At 41.9% G+C, this 19,613-nt stretch overlaps 2 protein-coding genes across 5 annotated transcripts in view; one reads left to right on the forward strand and one right to left on the reverse strand.

Annotated features, from left to right (window-relative positions):
* LOC112251597 (sec1 family domain-containing protein 2) overlaps window positions 1-15,299 on the reverse strand; it is a 186,703-nt gene extending 171,404 nt beyond the window's left edge. The window contains exons 1-2 of the mRNA XM_042322251.1: window positions 14,363-15,299; window positions 13,950-14,118 (exon numbers count right to left, since the gene is read on the reverse strand). Coding sequence (XP_042178185.1) covers window positions 13,950-14,118; window positions 14,363-15,176 — 983 coding nt within the window. The 5' untranslated portion in view covers window positions 15,177-15,299. The remainder of the gene's footprint in view (window positions 1-13,949; window positions 14,119-14,362) is intronic.
* A 2,251-nt stretch (window positions 15,300-17,550) lies between these two features.
* LOC112251134 (pre-mRNA 3'-end-processing factor FIP1-like) overlaps window positions 17,551-19,613 on the forward strand; it is a 42,208-nt gene continuing 40,145 nt past the window's right edge. The window contains exons 1-3 of one of the 4 annotated variants that reach the window (XM_024421897.2): window positions 17,551-17,921; window positions 18,117-18,214; window positions 18,672-18,696. The gene's annotated coding sequence lies outside the window, so the exon portion shown is untranslated. The remainder of the gene's footprint in view (window positions 17,922-18,116; window positions 18,215-18,671; window positions 18,697-19,613) is intronic. The other 3 variants (XM_024421898.2, XR_002953617.1, XR_006083466.1) reach the window with 3 other exon arrangements.

Consider the following 19,613-nt stretch of genomic DNA (forward strand, 5'->3'; position numbering starts at 1 on the left):
TATTGGCGGGGTCACATTTTTCGATATACCGTAATTTAATATCCATTTGGGTATTGGTTAGACAAGATTCTTAAAATTAGGGTGCAGAATTGTTATGCTCATAGTTTAAACATTATTTAACTAGGCAAGTCAGTTAAGAACAAATTCTTATTTACAAGGATAGCCTACCGGTCAGGGAATTGATCCCCGGTCTCCCACGTGCCGTGCCCGCACGATATGGGGATTCTTTAGCTAAATAGCCCAGTACCGTACTCCCGACCATTGTACAGGGCCATATTTTCGTTCCATCCTAATGGAAACCCAGAGGTTTTAATTAATTAAACTTATTGGGGGCAGGATTGAGTAGCTTGGATGAATAAGGTGCCCAGAGTAAACTGCCTGCTACTCTGTCTCAGAAGCTAATATATGCATAGTGGTATTGGATAGAAAACACTGAAGTTTCTAAAACTGTTTGAATGATGTCTGTGAGTATAACAAAAAACTCATATGGTAGGCAAAAACCTGAGAAAAATCCAACCAGGAAATGGGGAATCTGAAGCTTGTAGTTTTTTTTTTACTCAGCCCCTATTGTAGATACAGTGGGATATTGGTTGTTGCACTTCCTAAGGCTTCCACTAGATGTCAACCAGCTTTAGAAACTAATTTGAGGATTCTACTATAAAGGAGGGGCTCATGAGAGCTGTTGGAGTAAGTGGTCTGGCAGAGTGCCTTGGGCTCATGACGCGCGGTCACGAGCGAGTTAGCTCTCGTTCCATTGCTTTTCTACAGACAAAGGAATTCTCCGGTTGGAACATTATTGAAGATTTATGATAAAAACATCCTAAATATTGATTCTATACTTAGGTTTGACAAGTTTCTACGTGCTGTAACGCAACTTTTTGAACTTTTCGTCCGACGCGACCTGAACGCGCTTTTGGATTTGTTTACCAAATGCCCTAACAAAAGATATTTGGACATAACTGATGGACATTATTGAACAAATCAAACATTTATGGTGGAACTGGAAATCCTGGGAGTGCATTCTGATGAAGATGATCAAAGTGAATATTTATAATGCTATTTCTGACTAATGTTGACAACCTTTGTCTGAACTCTGTACTCAGATTATTGCATGGTTTGCTTTTTCCGTAAAGTTTTTGGCTCTCTGCCAAATCAATGCATGTTTTAGAACTACTGAACGTAACGTGCCAATGTAAAAATAGATTTATTTTTATAAATATGGACTTTAGCAAACAAAACATACATGTATTGTGTAACATGAAGTCCTATGAGTGTCATCTGATGAAGATCATCAAAGGTTAGTGATTACATTTCTCTATTTGTGCTTTTTGTGACTCCTCTCTTTGGCTGGAAAAATGGCTGGATTTTTCTGAGACTTGGTGGTGACCTAACAATCGTTTGTGGTGCTTTCGCAATATAAAGCATTTTTGAAAATCAGACTGTGGCTGGATTAACGAGAATTTTATCTTTAAAATGGTGTAAAATACTTGTATGCTTGAGGAATTTTAATTATGAGATTTTTGTTGTTTTGAATTTGGCGCCCTACACTTTCACTGGCTGTTGGCGAGGTGGGTCCCACGCTAGCGTCCCACGTATCTCTGAAAGGTTAGGCAAGTACCAATCAAGTTCGGACACACTTACTCATTCCAGGATTTTTTTTTAGTTTTACTATTTTCTACATTGTAGAATAATAGTGAAGACATAACAGCTATTAAAATAACACATATGGAATCAGTTAAGAACAAATTGTTATTTACATTGACAGCCTACTCATTCCTCCCCGTCGGGGAATTGAACCCCGGTCTCCCGCGTGTCCGCATTCTCTAGTACATCCATTATTGAAGGTACTTGAGGACACGAGAAGGTCTGGACATGGCCTGCTCTCCCTTATGTAAGGATTTAGGCACTTTATCATGTTTACTACAGTATGTACTGTAGGCTATGTTTACTTGTCAGACCGCACAGTAGCCTAATAAACAAATGCAGGTGGCTTATATCTTCAAAATGCTTTATTATCCAAATGTAAAAGCATTTACTTAACAGTACTGTATTTCTTCATCAGCATCTTCATGCTTTCATTAATAAAATAATGATAAAAACATAAAAAATAAAATGTCGATTTAGTTACAAATTACTACTGGAATAAATATCACTGAATTACATGAACAAAGTTGTCTAATGAAGGCAAACAAATGGTTGCTTAATAGAAAATACTCTTTCAAACACACATGGTCACATTGTACAGTATCGTTACGGCTATTAGCAGGGCTATATTTTGGCCTTTATAAATATTATTTTGTCCTACAAATCGCTCACTGTCGTTTTTTTTTTAATGAAATAATCTCCAAAATATTTATACACTGCTCAAAAAAATAAAGGGAACACTAAAATAACACATCCTAGATCTGAATGAAATATTTTTATTAAATACTTTTCTCTTTACATAGTTGAATGTGCTGACAACAAAATCACACAAAAATCATCAATGGAAACCAAATTTATCAACCCATGGAGGTCTGGATTTGGAGTCACACTCAAAATTAAAAGTGGAAAACCACACTACAGGCTGATCAAACTTTGATGTAATGTCCTTAAAACAAGTCAAAATGAGGCTCAGTAGTGTGTGTGGCCTCCACCTGCCTGTATGACCTCCCTACAACGCCTGGGCATGCTCCTGATGAGGTGGCGGATGGTCTCCTGAGGGATCTCCTCCCAGACCTGGACTAAAGCATCCGCCAACTCCTGGACAGTCTGTGGTGCAACGTGGCGTTGGTGGATGGAGCGAGACATGATGTCCCAGATGTGCTCAATTGGATTCAGGTCTGGGGAACGGGCGGGCCAGTCCATAGCATCAATGCCTTCCTCTTGCAGGAACTGATGACACACTCCAGCCAAATGAGGTCTAGCATTGTCTTGCATTAGGAAGAACCCAGGGCCAACTGCACCAGCATATGGTCTCACAAGGGGTCTGAGGATCTCATCTCGGTACCTAATGGCAGTCAGGCTACTTCTGGCGAGCACATGGAGTGCTGTGCGGCCCCCCAAAGAAATGCCACCCCACACCAGGACTGACCCACCACCATACCGGTCATGCTGGAGGATGTTGCAGGCAGCAGAACGTTCTCCACGGCGTCTCCAGACTGTCACATGTGCTCAGTGTGAACCTGCTTTCATCTGTGACGAGCACAGGGTGCCAGTGGCGAATTTGCCAATCTTTGTGTTCTCTGGCAAATAGCCAAACGTCCTGCACGGTGTTGGGCTGTAAGCACAACCCCCACCTGTGGATGTCGGGCCCTCATACCACCCTCATGGACTCTGTTTCTGACTGTTTGAGCAGACACATGCACATTTGTGGCCTGCTGGAGGTCATTTTGCAGGGCTCTGGCAGTGCTCCTCCTTGCAAAGGCGGAGGTAGCGGTCTTGCTGCTGGGTTGTTGCCCTCCTACGGCCTCATCCACGTCTCCTGATGTACTGGCCTGTCTCTTGGTAGCGTCTCCATGCTCTGGACACTACGCTGAGACACAGCAAACCTTCTTAACTCATCTCGCATTGATGTGCCATCCTGGATGAGCTGCACTACCTGAGCCACTTGTGTGGGTTGTAGACTCCGTCTCATGCTACCACTAGAGTGAAAGCACCGCCAGCATTCAAAAGTGACCAAAACATCAGCCAGGAAGCATAGGAACTGAGAAGTGGTCTGTGGTCCCCACCTGCAGAACCACTCCTTTATTGGGGGTGTCTTGCTAAATGCCTATAATTTCCACCTGTTGTCTATTCCATTTGCACAACAGCATGTGAAATTTATTGTCAATCAGTGTTGCTTCCTAAGTGGACAGTTTGATTTCACAGAAGTGTGATTGACTTTGTTACCTTGTGTTGTTTAAGTGTTCCCTTTATTTTTTTGAGCAGTATATATATATATATATATATATATATATATATATATATATACACATATATATATATATACATATATATATATACACATATATATATATATATATATACACAGTGCCTTGCGAAAGTATTCGGCCCCCTTGAACTTTGCGACCTTTTGCCACATTTAAGGCTTCAAACATAAAGATATAAAACTGTATTTTTTTGTGAAGAATCAACAACAAGTGGGACACAATCATGAAGTGGAACGACATTTATTGGATATTTCAAACTTTTTTAACAAATCAAAAACGGAAAAATTGGGCGTGCAAAATTATTCAGCCCCCTTAAGTTAATACTTTGTAGCGCCACCTTTTGCTGCGATTACAGCTGTAAGTCGCTTGGGGTATGTCTCTATCAGTTTTGCACATCGAGAGACTGAAATTTTTCTCCCATTCCTCCTTGCAAAACAGCTCGAGCTCAGTGAGGTTGGATGGAGCGCATTTGTGAACAGCAGTTTTCAGTTCTTTCCACAGATTCTCGATTGGATTCAGGTCTGGACTTTGACTTGGCCATTCTAACACCTGGATATGTTTATTTTTGAACCATCTGTAGATTTTGCTTTATGTTTTGGATCATTGTCTTGTTGGAAGACAAATCTCCGTCCCAGTCTCAGGTATTTTGCAGACTCCATCAGGTTTTCTTCCAGAATGGTCCTGTATTTGGCTCCATCCATCTTCCCATCAATTTTAACCATCTTTCCTGTCCCTGCTGAAGAAAAGCAGGTCCAAACCATGATGCTGCCACCACCATGTTTGACAGTGGGGATGGTGTGTTCAGGATGATGAGCTGTGTTGCTTTTACGCCAAACATAACATTTTGCATTGTTGCCAAAAAGTTCAATTTTGGTTTCATCTGACCAGAGCACCTTCTTCCACATGTTTGGTGTGTCTCCCAGGTGGCTTGTGGCAAACTTTAAACAACACTTTTTATGGATATCTTTAAGAAATGGCTTTCTTCTTGCCACTCTTCCATAAAGGCCAGATTTGTGCAATATACGACTGATTGTTGTCCTATGGACAGAGTCTCCCACCTCAGCTGTAGATATCTGCAGTTCATCCAGAGTGATCATGGGCCCCTTGGCTGCATCTCTGATCAGTCTTCTCTTTGTATGAGCTGAAAGTTTAGAGGGACGGCCAGGTCTTGGTAGATTTGCAGTGGTCTGATACTCCTTCCATTTCAATATTATCGCTTGCACAGTGCTCCTTGGGATGTTTAAAGCTTGGGAAATCTTTTTGTATCCAAATCCGGCTTTAAACTTCTTCACAACAGTATCTCGGACCTGCCTGGTGTGTTCCTTGTTCTTCATGATGCTCTCTGCGCTTTTAACGGACCTCTGAGACTATCACAGTGCAGGTGCATTTATACGGAGACTTGATTACACACAGGTGGATTGTATTTATCATCATTAGTCATTTAGGTCAACATTGGATCATTCAGAAATCCTCACTGAACTTCTGGAGAGAGTTTGCTGCACTGAAAGTAAAGGGGCTGAATAATTTTGCACGCCCAATTTTTCAGTTTTTGATTTGTTAAAAAAGTTAGAAATATCCAATAAATGTCGTTCCACTTCATGATTGTGTCCCACCTGTTGTTGATTCTTCACAAAAAAAATACAGTTTTATATCTTTATGTTTGAAGCCTGAAATGTGGCAAAAGGTCGCAAAGTTCAAGGGGGCCGAATACATTCGCAAGGCACTGTATATATATATATATATATATATAGAGCTGTGGATGTCTATTTCAGCACCGTTTCTCACTGCTCTGAGACAAGCATGGAGAAACTAAAATGTTCAATTATATTCCATGATATTCTTAAGATATTTGTTGACTGAAAATATGCAAGTGATGTCTACTAAATAATCAAGTTAGGTTTCTCCAGAATTAAATAATTCTAAATAACAAACTGGCTTTATTTACAAATCAGTGAAAATGTCTCACCCCAAGAATGGCCTTTTTCCCTTGCTCTAAGTTAAATGAAAACAAAATCTCCAAAATATCAATTACTTTTTTAACAAAGCGATCATCATTTATTTTTTATTTAACCAGGAAAAGCCCATTGAGACCCAGAGTATCTTTTTCAAGGGAGACCTGGCTAAGAAGGCAACAACAATCAATACATTACATAATTAAAACATAACGATAGAACAACATGATCTAGCCTAAGAAAAGCATTTACACTCCTCTGTAACAGAGTCTCCCATCAATATTTTTAATTCAATCAGTGGCACTATCTATCTAGATGAAGCATGGATTGTAGATTATTCCATGTGTTTGGTGCACAAGAAGAGAAGGCAGTCTTGCCTAATACTGTGAATGTCCTGGGGACTTTAAGCAGCAACCAGCTAGAAGACAGGGTATGGTAACTGCTGGTGGTGAAGGAGACCAGACTACAGAGGGAGTTTATCCAAAAGGGCTTTGTAGATGAACACATACAAATGTATCTTTCTGCACATATAAAATGAGGTCCAACCTACCATTTGGTACAATGTGCAATGGTGGGTGAGTGACTTGGCATTTGTAATAAAGCGCAAGGATGCATCTTGCATCATATACAACAAATCACCATAATCAGTCACAGAGAGAAAAGTGGCCTGAACAAGCTTCTTTCTAGCCATAAGCAGGAAGCAAGCCTTATTACAAAAATAAAAACCCAATTTCAATTTAGAACGATATAAAAGCCCCTTAGATATTCTCACAGATCCTAACAGAAAATGCCCCTTAGATATTCATTCAGAACCCTCCAATCCTCTAAATGTAATTGGCCGAGAGTCATGTCATTTAAAAAAAATATTTGTAGATATACTTTAGGCCTACAATAGGCAAAATGAGTATTGGTTACACTACAATTAGGGTGTAGAAATATTATGCCCCATAGATATTAATTTAGAATCCCGCAATCCTCTTATGCTGTAGCCTACTCCTGACCTTCACGTTGTACAGTGCAATATTTTCCATTCCATTCTAACGGAAATTGAGGGTTTCATTTTTTAATTTCTCAGAATAGAAACACCATAATTATAATCAAATTAATTAAGCCACATTTCTTCAAATCAATCCCATGTCTATGTTTCACAAAAAAAGCTTTTAAATTCTCTAGTAATGCCAATATGGGAGACTTCTCAAAGTTTCCCTCGGGTGGTCAAACTAGCACTAACTTGCATTAACGTTAAAAAAATGTCTGACAATTAAATAACTTGCCATAGAATGCTGCAGCAGCCCGCAAGATGTGCTGCAGTATGACAACTTTTAAAGGAAGAAGCACTGTAGACCACACTATCTACCAAGAGAGTTCTCATCTGAAAGAAATGTCCCATTTTCAGGACTCGTAAAAATCCAAATAACTTCAGATCTTCATTGTAAAGGATTTAAACACGGTTTCCCATGCTTGTTCAATGAACCATAAACAATTAATGAACTTACACATGTGGAACGGTCATTAAGACAGTTGTGAAAACTTAGGACACTAAAGAGGCCTTTCTACTGACTCTGAAAAACACCAAAAGAAAGATGCCCAGGCTCCCTCATCTGCGTGAACATGCCTTAGGCATGCTCCAAGGAGGCATGAGGACTGCAGATGTGGCCAGAGCAATAAATTACAATGTCTGTAATGTGAGACGCCTAAGACAGCGCTACAGGGAGGCAGGACAGACAGCTGATCATCCTCGCAGTGGCAGACCACATGTAACAACACCTGCACAGGATCGGTATATCCAAACATCACACCTGCGGGACAGGTACAGGATGGTAACAACAACTGCCAGAGTTACACCAGAAACGCACAATCCCTCCATCAGTGCTCAGACTGTCCGCAATAGGCTGAGAGAGGCTGGACTGAGGGCTTGTCGGCCTGTTGTAAGGCAGGTCCTCACCAGACACAACCGGCAACAACGTCGCCTATGGGCACAAACCCACCGTCGCTGGACCAGACAGGACTGGCAAAAAGTCCTCTTCACTGACGATTTGCGGTTTTGTCTCACCAGGGTTGATGGTTGGATTTGCGTTTATCGTTGAAGGAATGAGTGTTACACTGAGGCCTGTACTCTGGAGCAGGATCGATTTGGAGGTGGAGGGTCCGTCATGGTCTGGGGCAGTGTGTCACAGCATCATCGGACTGAGCTTGCTGTCATTGCAGGCAATCTCAAAACTGTGTGTTACAGGGAAGACATCCTCCTCCCTTCTGTGGTACCCTTCCTGCAGACTCATCCCGACATGACCCTCCAGCATGACAATGCCACCAGCCATACTGCTCGTTCTGTGCATGACTTCCTGCAAGACAGGAATGTCAGTGTTCTGCCATGGTCAGTGAAGAGCCCGGAACTCAATCCCATTGAGCACGTCTGGGACCTGTTGCATCGGAGGGTGAGGGCTAGGGCCATTCCCCCCAGAAATGTCCGGGAACTTGTAGGTGCGTTGGTGGAAGAGTGGGGTAATATCTAACAGCAAGAATGGGCAAATCTGGTACAGTCCATGAGGAGGAGATGGACTGAAGTACTTAATGCAACTGGTGGCCACACCAGATACTGACTGTTACTTTTGATTTTGACCCCCCCCTTCGTTCAAGGACACATTATTCCATTTCTGTTAGTCACATGTCTGTGGAGCTTGTTCAGTTTATGTCTCAGTTGTTGAATCTTGTTATGTTCATACAAATATTTACACATTAAGTTTGCTGAAAATAAACACAGTTGACATTCATATTTTTCATAGCTGTCCATTTACCACCACAGACCGATGCTGGCACTAACCTGCCTAAATGATTACCGCCCCGTAGCACTCACGTCGGTAGCCATGAAGTGCTTTGAAAGGCTCATATCAACAGCATCCTCCCAGATACCCTAGACCCACTCCAATTCACAAACCACCCCAACAGATCACGCAATCTCAATCGCACTCCACACTGCCCTTTCCCATCTGGACAAAAGGAACACCTATGTGAGATTGCTGTTCATTGACTACAGCTCAGCGTTCAACATTATAGGGCCCACAAAGCTCATCACTAAGCTAAGGACCCTGGGACTAAACACCTCCCTCTGCACCGAAATCCTGGACTTCCGGATGGGCAAACCCCAGGTGGTGAGGGATGGGCATCAACACATCTTCCACGCTGATCCTCAACACTGGGGCCCCTCAGGGGTGTGTACTTAATCCCCTCCTGTACTCCCTGTTCACCCACGACTGCATGGCCAAACACGACTCCAACACCATCATTAGGTTCTGAGGACACAACACCGACAACGATGAGCTCAATGTGAGCAAGACAAAGGAGCTGATCGTGGACTACAGGAAAAAGGCGGGCCGAACATGCCACCATTAACATCGACAGGGCTGTAGTGGAGAGGGTCGAGAGTTTCAAGTTCCTTGGTGTCCACATCGCCAACAAACTATCATGGTCCAAATACACCAAGACAGTTGTGAAGAGGGCATGAGGAAACCTTTCCCCCTCAGGAGACTGAAAAGATCTGGCATGTGTCCCCAGAACCTCAAAAAGTGCTACAGCTGCACCATCGAGAACATCTTGACCAGTTGCATCACCGCCTGGTATGGCAACTGCTCAGCATCTGACCGTAAAGCGCTATAGAGGGTAGTGCTTACGGCCCAGTACGTCACTGGGGCCGAGCTTCCTGCCATCCAGGACCTATATAATAGGCGATGTCAGAGGAAAGCCCATAAAATTGTCAGAGACTCCAGTCACCCATGTCATAGACCGTTTTCTCTGCTACCGCATGGCAAGCGGTGCCGGAGCGCCAAGTCTAGGACCAAAAGGCTCCTTAACAGCTTCTACGCCCAAGCCATAAGACTGCTGAACAATTAAACAAATGGCCACCGGACTATTACATTGACACCCCTCCATTTGTTTTGTACAATGCTGCTACTTGCTGTTATTATCTATGCATAGTCACATCACCCCTACCTACATGTACAAGTTACCTCAACTAACCTGTACACCCGCACACTGACTCAGTACCGGTACCCCCTGTATATAGCCTCATCAGTGTTACTTTTTTTTTTTTAAATGTACTTTTGTTTATTTGGTAAATATTTTCTTAACTCTTCTTGAACTGCACTGTTGGTCAAGGGCTTATAAGTAAGCATCTCACAATAAGGTCTACATTTGTTGTATTCGAAGCATGTGAGAAATAAAGTTTTAATTTGACAAGAATATATCAACAAATGTGACTCACTACTTCACAGGAGACGTATTTGAGAGTAAACATTTTTTATCAAAATAAGATTTTGAAATAAATGCCTTTTGTTACATATGAACTTTCATGTGTAAATATGAATACAATTGTTAAAATTATGAGTCTAGTTGGTTAAGCCACGGGAAAATACAGGAAGCGTCACGTTAACCACGATTGGCTGAGATAATGTATGGGCTGGATATGCCGGGAGATGAGTTAGGATTGGTCTGCCATGTAGCGTACTTCTGTCTATAAACATGAGCTGCTCAGTACGTGTTGATAGTCCTTTCTACTGCGCCGTTTTTGAAAGATAACGTTAGTCATTGAATACTACAAAAAAAAGTTTTGAACTTCAACAACATCGATGCCCTGAATTTAACAGGCGCTATCGAAAAAGCCATTGGAAAAAGAGTGACAACGCTGACCAAACAAGATGTAGCTACAAATAAATAAATAAATAAATAAAAAAAGTTAAATGGTTCCAGTCTGCAGTGAAGCGTTCAGCCATGTATACGGGTGAGTCTAGTCTAGACATTTTCAGATATTATACGTTTCTAATTTTGACCGAGTCATGTTCACTGCAAATTAAAGTGCAATGTTAGCTAGCTGGCTTTCTGTAATGATCTGTATAGTAATATTATTTGAATCAGAAAAAAAAATGGCATTGCTAGTTAAAAAAATGGCATTGCTAGTTATAGCCTAATGTTAGCCAGCTAATATTGAACCTAGTTGGTTAGCTCTTTAGCTACCTGGAGATTCTTACTACAGCTATGACAATGTTTGTATTGGCAGTAGTAAGAGTTGGTATTATGCCAGTTCATTGTTTAGCTTGCTAGCTACATGTCTAAACAAAAGACTCCACTTCAGCAGATGATTACATGACCCATCAAGTTAGCCAGGTGTGTCTGAGGATGATTACAGCCATCTATTGTATTTCATGAGCATGTGTACATGTCTAAATAATAGTGACCCATCCACTTAGTTATGTGGCTGGGGGTGGTTATAGTATTTCCTTCACATTACCCATCAATTTAGACAAGTGTATCAGGTAATCGTCATCTAATAATTGTATTATTTTTATCTGGACACTTCCTGTTTCTGATATTGCTACTATGCAAGTGACCATTTCAACTGTACCATTTCCACCTTCTGTATCCTGTGCTTGTGACAAATAAAGATGATATTTGCTATACTGTGTGTTTACCAGAGATGGCAATTATTAGAACAGTGTATTTTTAACCAGGAGTTTCCTTATTGTATGCTACTACTTTTAGTCTTGAAATCTTTGGTTGTTTACTAAACTACTCATTCTGTTTAGCACATGGCCTCACATGTGAATCCTTAAAGAGATGTGTGGGGATAAAGCTTAAGAGGGTGTAGACAAAGTAAAGGTCTCCAGTAGGTGTACCAAAAACATTCATGGGACATTTTCTCAAAAGTGGGGTTACAAGTTAATCAACTTTCAAAGCAGAAATACTTTCTGATTATTCCTCAAATGCAGTGTATGATATACAATTTTGTAGCTCTGAGTCTCTACTTTTATACAATGTAAAAAACACTATTTAAAATGTTGCTACATAAAGACGAGGCGGTCAGACACAAATATCAATGCTGACTGGGAGGGATTTCATAATACAGCCAATCATACTGTGTAGCCTGGCTGGGCCCCATAACCAGCAAAGCATAAAATTCATACTGTACCTGTATCATATGAACATGGCTACACAGCCAATCTATAGAGACTTGATCCCAAGCCTTCCATCAATAAATCAAAACATGTGCATAAAGCCATTAGCCTAGTGGAACCAGCCTGATGCTGCATTAACCATTCTATTTGTTCTTCATAATTGTTCTTATTTCTCGTGTGCTTTTTCTACTGATTATTGCATTGTTGGTTTTTGAGTTTGCAAGAAAGGCTTTTCACCGTACTTGTGACATTAAAAACTTTAAACTATCTATCCGGTATAGACAAACACATTACAACTTTAGACCAAAAGATTGTAATTTCACTCCAGTGAACAAATGTTCTTTGAGAGTGTAAAATGGGCCAGAAGCTCCAGGTGCTTTAACCTGAGTGTGTCTGGGCTATGCTTCAATCTCCTAAACAGATGTGATAAGATTCAACTGGCCCATCTGCTCTGAGATAGGGAAGGCAATAACGCTCCTGCTGGCACACATCACACACTCAGCCTCTACAGACACCACGGCCCCTGGCTGCGAGATCATCCTATTACTGCTATCTCCACTTGTGTGTGTGTGTGTGAGAGAGAGCGAGAGATAGCTGATCCCATCCTTCCCGACTGCTCTCTGCGATAACACATTTGGCTCGGAGTCGCTCTCTGATGAAAGTCTGAATGCTGATGCTAAAAACTGATAGCGAGGAAGAGGATACTATCTAATACAGCCTAACACCCCCAAAGGTCTGCTTCCCAATCCAGGTCAACAAACTGCAGCTTTGTCCCTCACCTCAATCCCCCTTTTTGGATGTTAGAAAATATGGCTAGACTGAAGTAGGCTGCATTTGCAAGAGTTTCTGTAGAGACACCAGAAACTCCAAATGATCAACACATTCTGGATTTGCTAATCAGGACATAGTAAATTGAGTTCACCCACATGGTGAGAGATCTGTGGGAATGTGCAGGTGCTTGGTGTAGCCTAAATGATCCAGATGAAGACTTCTGTCTGGGGGTCAGTGGGGCCTGCTCTACCCCCGATGTGCTCAAATTAAACGCTACAGTACCCTCCGTGTCTGAGCTGCTCTTACCCAGCAGAACCAGCAGAACCGTTCCATTAGAACTAAACCTCCCACCTTGCTCAAACAGGGCCTGCTCCATTCCAGATCAACCACCCACTGGGTATGAGCGGGTGACCATTCAGGCAGACAAGAGTTAGAAAATACTGTAAAGCAGAGCTGGCCAACCGTTTTCATAGCCAATGAAAGTATTTTCCTCCTGCAACCACATGAAGAGGCAGAGGAAGAGTGGAACACATGATGTTAGGACTAATCCCTGCCATGTACAACAGCCTCACCATAAGAGGCCAACACGTGCACACCCAATGGCCAGACTGGAGGCAAGCTCCACTGAACCTCTTACTTAATCCAAGTCATGTGTTCCCCCATAAACGTAAGCGGTAGGGAGGGTGAAAGAGCGAGTGACTGAGAAAGACTCAGAGAAAAACAATTGAGAGCAAGAGACAGAGAGAGTGGGAGAGAGAATGGGTGAAAGAGACAGAAAGGAGAGAGAGTCAGCACAACACACAAACCTGTTTACCCCCTGTGGGCCAAGATAAATGAACCTAAACATATATTATTTACCCTTATTTTACCAGGTAAATTGACTGAGAATATATTCTATTTTACAGCAACATTAGAAACCTTGTTATAAAGTAGATATGATATATTAGAGCCTTGGATAGATAAACACACATTATAGCAGAACTAGAGTCAGATTAACCCACAACTCTGACCAAAGGAAATGACATGGGCAGAAAGGCCAGCAAGTCAAGCAAACTTTTGCTTAAATTATGAGAAAACAGAGGTGACCTAGGTCAGATAAACTTACAAAACCCATTCTCTAGTCTCCGCCTTTCCTATATCCCCTGTGCCTACGTGAAATATAATTATAGGCCCAGCCAAGCTGCAACCCTCTTTCAAATCCTAACAATATCTCGCTCCATCCATATTTAAAGCCCAGATAGATTCTCAAAAAAGTATTTCCAGGGTCTATAAAAGTGAACTATCATATAGTATATGAATCATGTGAAATTGGACTTTTCAACAGTAGTACAATATTTTTGCTATAACGGCTACAGCACAGATGTACTCACTGGGTCTGTACGAGGCAGCCTGGAGCCAGGGTAGGCTGTGAGTCAGTGGTGCGCTGCAGGTTAGTGAGCTCCAGCATGTCCACCTGCACATCAGTGGTGTGTCCTGGCAAAGGCTGCAGCACAGTCAATATCTTCTCCACCAGGCTGTCACCATGGTGACCAGCAGCCCCTGAGGACAAGGAAAAACAGAGAGAGATTTAAACCAAAAACAAGCTCCATGTAAACATGAATTAATTCTGTGTGTAAGGGGAATAGAATATGGAATAAGGAAGTATGACAATCAAATGCCCTTTCTGTTAGGCAGGGAGGTGCAGCAATTAAATAATTCTGACATGTGGAAAGTGTGAATGTTGCACTCAGGGCTGCAGCTTGGCATGTTTATGGACATCAGTAGTTGTACAAGACTTATGCACCTGTTAGATCCAGTGTCCTGTCGATGAAGACGATGGATGCTTTATTGGGGGCTGTCTTTCTGCGGTTTTTGGCTTGAGGATGATTGGCAAGTTCCCCAGCGATGAGACGGCTCATTGGACCCAAGGCAAAGCTCTCCTCCCGGGTGCTGGTGGACTCAAACATGGAATTAACCGCAGAGGCTAGAGATTTAATTTCAATCTGCAGCTCCGGAGTAAGAGAGTGCAAGTCAACATCAGTCAAGCTTCCGAACCTCTTCTTCTCTGGGCGCTTCATATTGATCGCCTCGAGGTCCCGTGGCAGCAGTGGGAACAGGTGCGCGAAGGTGGGTGCGAGAAAGAGCTGTGGTGACACGGGAGCAAAGACCACGGGCGCATGCATGACTTCAGCGGTGTAATTCATATCTCCCATCCATTCGCACAGTTTATCTCCAAACTGCTCGAACACAGGGTTCCCCTCTAATACAGCAGTGACATTGTTAGCGAGGAGGTGTATGGAGTGGGCTACGGTGGTGAAAACGACACAGTACTGAAAATGACTGAGGCCAACTATGTCTTGTATAATGTCCGCTGTTCTTCCTTTGAGCAAAGTGCTCACCACAAACACTGCCTTTGGTTCGTTTTCACCACCGGATTCGAAGCTCGAAAACTGTTTTAAATTACGAGCACCAGACTCAAATACACTGGTAGCTCCACCGTTCCAGTGAAGACTCTCAGCACACTTGTCGTCCATGAAAACCACCGCTTTCTTTACCTTTGACAACACTCTGTCCCACATCTGACCGGGGAAACACGTAAAGACCTCAGTTGGTAACATCGTGGAGATGCTACTGTCGTTTAGACCGACCGAAAAGTACAAGATTTCTATAAAATTGTCAGGCAAACGCCATTCCAAAACAACACCAACACATGCGTCTCTTAATGGTGACGTGGCATACCACGTCGCGACAGATATACGTAACCATACATATGCTGCACCTGTTCCATTTGGGAATGTTCTGAATTTTCTGTTAATTAAAAACAGAAATTAGGCTGCATTGAGTTTCCTCATATAGCAATATACTAGCCACACTACACAAAAATACTTGAGTAAATGTCTTGAGTAAATCTAGAAAAACATACAAAATAGATATGCTTAGCATGAAGCTCAGACACAAAATCGCAAGCTTGTTTGACTCTGGCAGATACTGTAATGGGAATATATTTTGAGAAATTGATACACTGAAGCGAAAAAAGAGAATTTCAAGACATACTGACCAATTGGAAACTGCTGTTTCTTCCAACGCGGATTTACGTCCGTGAAAAGTGGACTGTCGCTATGGAAACGAGTGTGTGTGTGTGTATTAGAGTAAACTGTCACTATTTTTGACTGATAAGGTGACACGCTGTCCTTTCCGTAATTGTGTTAATTTCACCGTTGTAACTAACAGTTTGAAACTTGAAAATCTGTGCTGTGAAAACCTCGAGTTTGGCGAAATAACTGGTATTTCATTGCGATTTATTTTATTTGCTGGAGTAACTGTCAAGTTGTGTGATTCAGAAGAAGTGACTGAATTTGGAGAGACATGTCCGCAGAAGAAAATGACAAAGCTTCTGATGCAAGCAGGGGCTATGAAGAGGAATAATTGTTATATGGAGGTAGTCAAAACAGATACGGCACTATTTAGCTCTCAAATAGTTACATTTTTATAGGGCTAAGTTACCATTCTGTGTCTGGCAAATGATGAGCTGTCAAATTTCTGTTAGCTAGCAAGCTAACCACAACACCAGAAACAGCACGTGCGACAGCGTACCACGTTGACAGTGCGACGCTTTGGGTTGTTTTCTCCTGCTGCTTATTTCCTGTAACTTTTTTTTGGTAGGGAGTGAATATGAGAACAATGTCCAGTGACTATTAAATAAAATTGCAAGCACAAAGCATAATTGAGTTCAGGCATTTAGATATTTTGAGACCACTGTGATATTGTCTGTTTTGATTTTGAGTGTATGTTGTAAACATGTTGATACTGGCTCTTCTCTGTGATTGAGGAGAAGGCAGAGGAAGAGGCACCTAATGGTGACAGGTAAAACACACACTGTTAAACTTCTGTTTGTACATAGCAGACAGTCACCTATTCCATCCTCAATTCATCAATTCCCACTGGGTACAGACATCAATTCAAGTCTATTCAAGGTTGGTTCAAGAACAATGTTAATTCATCCAGTTTGTGCCCAGTGGGTTACCTAGATCTCAAATACACACTTAGCGTACTAGAAAATCAGACGTGGATACTACTAGACTATACTGTCAAATTTTTCCTTTTGTAAAATACTTACATTCATAATTGTGGTACACAGATATTTTGAGCGATTTAAAGGCTCTGCATAGTCAATTCGAAATCTGCAGTGGCCGTAAGGCATTCGTCCTCTTCAGAAGTCAGTCAGCGCATTCATACTTCTTGCGCTTCGTAGAGCAGAGCTTTTGTCAGTTTATTTTTATTTACACAACCTCCCTACTGTCAACCAATCATGTTAATGTGGAGCTTTACGGAGTCCTCGCATTGTTACAAAATTTGGGACACGCGCGGCGATGCGGTACAGAGATCGATTTGGCCTGCTGAGGCTCTGCAATTGCGTCACACCCTCCGTATTTCTGAAGCAAGCATAAATTGTCTTTTACATAAATTACACCTTTTTAGTTGTCTACACGAATAATATAGTCATCACACCTCTATTTTATGTTTTTTGAGATTCACAACAGATATGCACAGTATTCACTCTGAGTCAGCCAGTACCGATTCTACAAATATTTGCCATTATACCCTACCTGTTTTATGATCTCCAGCTTCATCTCCCCTATTTGCATTAAATGATTCTTGCATTCAAACCATTTTGACCATGAGTGATCACTTACGACAGTAAGCAGTGAACTGATTCAGAATGAGATGGGCTGGTGGCTTCATTCCCCATTAGGACCAATTGTGCTTTATTAATGAAGCCTTTAGATATAATGTACTTTTCACTGCTCAATAATGACTGAGCAATATTGTTATCTCTGGGTTGTGTGTGCGTCTGACGCCACTCTGTGCAACGCCTGAAATGTGCAGCCAGTCAAGTGGAACATTAAGAACTATTTGGATGCTTGTTAAATCCTTGGCCGGACAGGCGCTGTTTGTTTGTGAGCGTGGGAAAGTGGATCTAAGGCTCCATTTGATAGGGGCTATGATGGTCGATGTGTTCGGCTTTGTTAAAGCGTATTGCCTCAGAGTAAACGCAGCGTTTTCAGAATCAAACAGTCTCTCTTTGAGCTGCTCAACCATTACATTTACATTAGGGATTCTTCAAGCGATAGGCTGTCATTTTACTTTCATCCCTTTACAAGGAAATGTACAGTATGCAGTCTGCAGACAAGTTAAGTAATATCCCTGTTTGCAAATCTCGTAACATTCCCCTGTACTCTATTCTTCAAATGTTACAAAAGTCTCGATCTAAACTGACTGTTTTTCTAGTGATGTTATCTTTTTTTCACAGTGCAAAGCCCAAGCCGACTGCTGAGGTCCATGAGAATGAAGTAGTGAAGCAGGTACTGCTCAGGGATATGGAGGAGTCAACCTGGGATAAACAACACTCTTCTGTTTTGATGGAAACCCATCATGGATTCCCTCAGAACCCTTCTTGCTTCTTGGCATATTCCTCATTAACTGTGTGTGTGATGCATGTAATGCTTTTATGAATGTATGTTGTCTCCATCTTTGTCTTTGTGTTTCTGTAATGCCAGGATACAGGTCAGGAAGACCAAGAAAGTGACAGCGACAATGAGGATGATGATGATGATGACATGTGTGTAACCATTGGAGCCCCGTCACAGCCGTTCAGGTGAGAGTCTAGATAACAGCAATGTGTTAAATACAGCAGTGTGTTACTGTCCTGCAATCTGGATTAGTTTTGAAGATCCAATTTAAGTTGAAAAGAACATTATATATCAGACCCTGTACACTGTTAGATGGAAAAACCTTTTGAAGAGAGCTTTTTTTCACCTGACTGTCAGCGCGACGGACGTCAGTTGCTGTTGCCTCTCCTTTCTCAGATAATTTTATGAGTCATGATTATGGTTCCATGTTACAGTATGCATATTTGGCAGCATGCCTTATTCTCCTCACCCCATGTCACTTTCAGGGTTCTTCAAAGCACATTGCCCAGAGTCATGAAGGCAGCATGTCTCTCAGTGTGTGTCCCCTTGGTGGTGATGATGATAACGGTGTGTTTTTTTTTTTTTTTTTTTTTTTCATTGTGTTGTACCTTTGGATCCATGCCTGTTAATCTCATCATTAAGGCTGCAGGGAGAACACATGCATCAGGTAAACACTCCTCACCTAGGCCACATACAGTGGGGCAAAAAAGTATTTAGACAGCCACCAATTGTGCAAGTTCTCCCACTTAAAAAGATGAGATAGGCCTGTAATTTATCATAGGTACACTTCAACTATGACAGACAAAATTAGTTTAAAAAATCCAGAAAAATCACATTGTAGGATTTTTAATGAATTTATTTGCAAATTATGGTAGAAAACAAGTATTTGGTCGACAACAAAAGTTTATCTCAATACTTTGTTATATATCCTTTGTTGGCAATGACAGAGGTCAAGCGTTTTCTGTAAGTCTTCACACACTGTTGCGGGTATTTTGGCCCATTCCTCCATGCAGATCTCCTCTAGAGCAGTGATGTTTTGGGGCTGTTGCTGGGCAACACGGACTTTCAACTCCCTCCAAAGATTTTCTATGGGGTTGAGATCTGGAGACTGGCTAGGCCACTCCAGGACCTTGAAATGCTTCTTACGAAGCCACTCCTTCGTTGCCTGGGCGGTGTGTTTGGGATCATTGTCATGCTGAAAGACCCAGCCACGTTTCATCTTCAATGCCCTTGCCAATGGAAGGAGGTTTTCACTCAAAATCTCACAATGGCCCCATTCATTCTTTCCTTTACACGGATCAGTCGTCCTGGTCCCTTTGCAGAAAAACAGCCCCAAATGCATGATGTTTCCACCCCCATGCTTCACAGTAGGTACGGTGTTCTTTGGATGCAACTCAGCATTCTTTGTCCTCCAAGCACGACGAGTTGAGTTTTTACCAAAAAGCTATATTTTGGTTTCATCTGACCATATGACATTCTCTCAATCTTCTTCTGGATCATCCAAATGCTCTCTAGCAAACTTCAGATGGGCCAGATGGCACTGCAGGATTTGAGGCGTAGTGTGTTACTGATGGTAGGCTTTGT

Source organism: Oncorhynchus tshawytscha, linkage group LG05, assembly GCF_018296145.1.
Source record: "Oncorhynchus tshawytscha isolate Ot180627B linkage group LG05, Otsh_v2.0, whole genome shotgun sequence".
Taxonomy (NCBI): domain Eukaryota; kingdom Metazoa; phylum Chordata; class Actinopteri; order Salmoniformes; family Salmonidae; genus Oncorhynchus; species Oncorhynchus tshawytscha.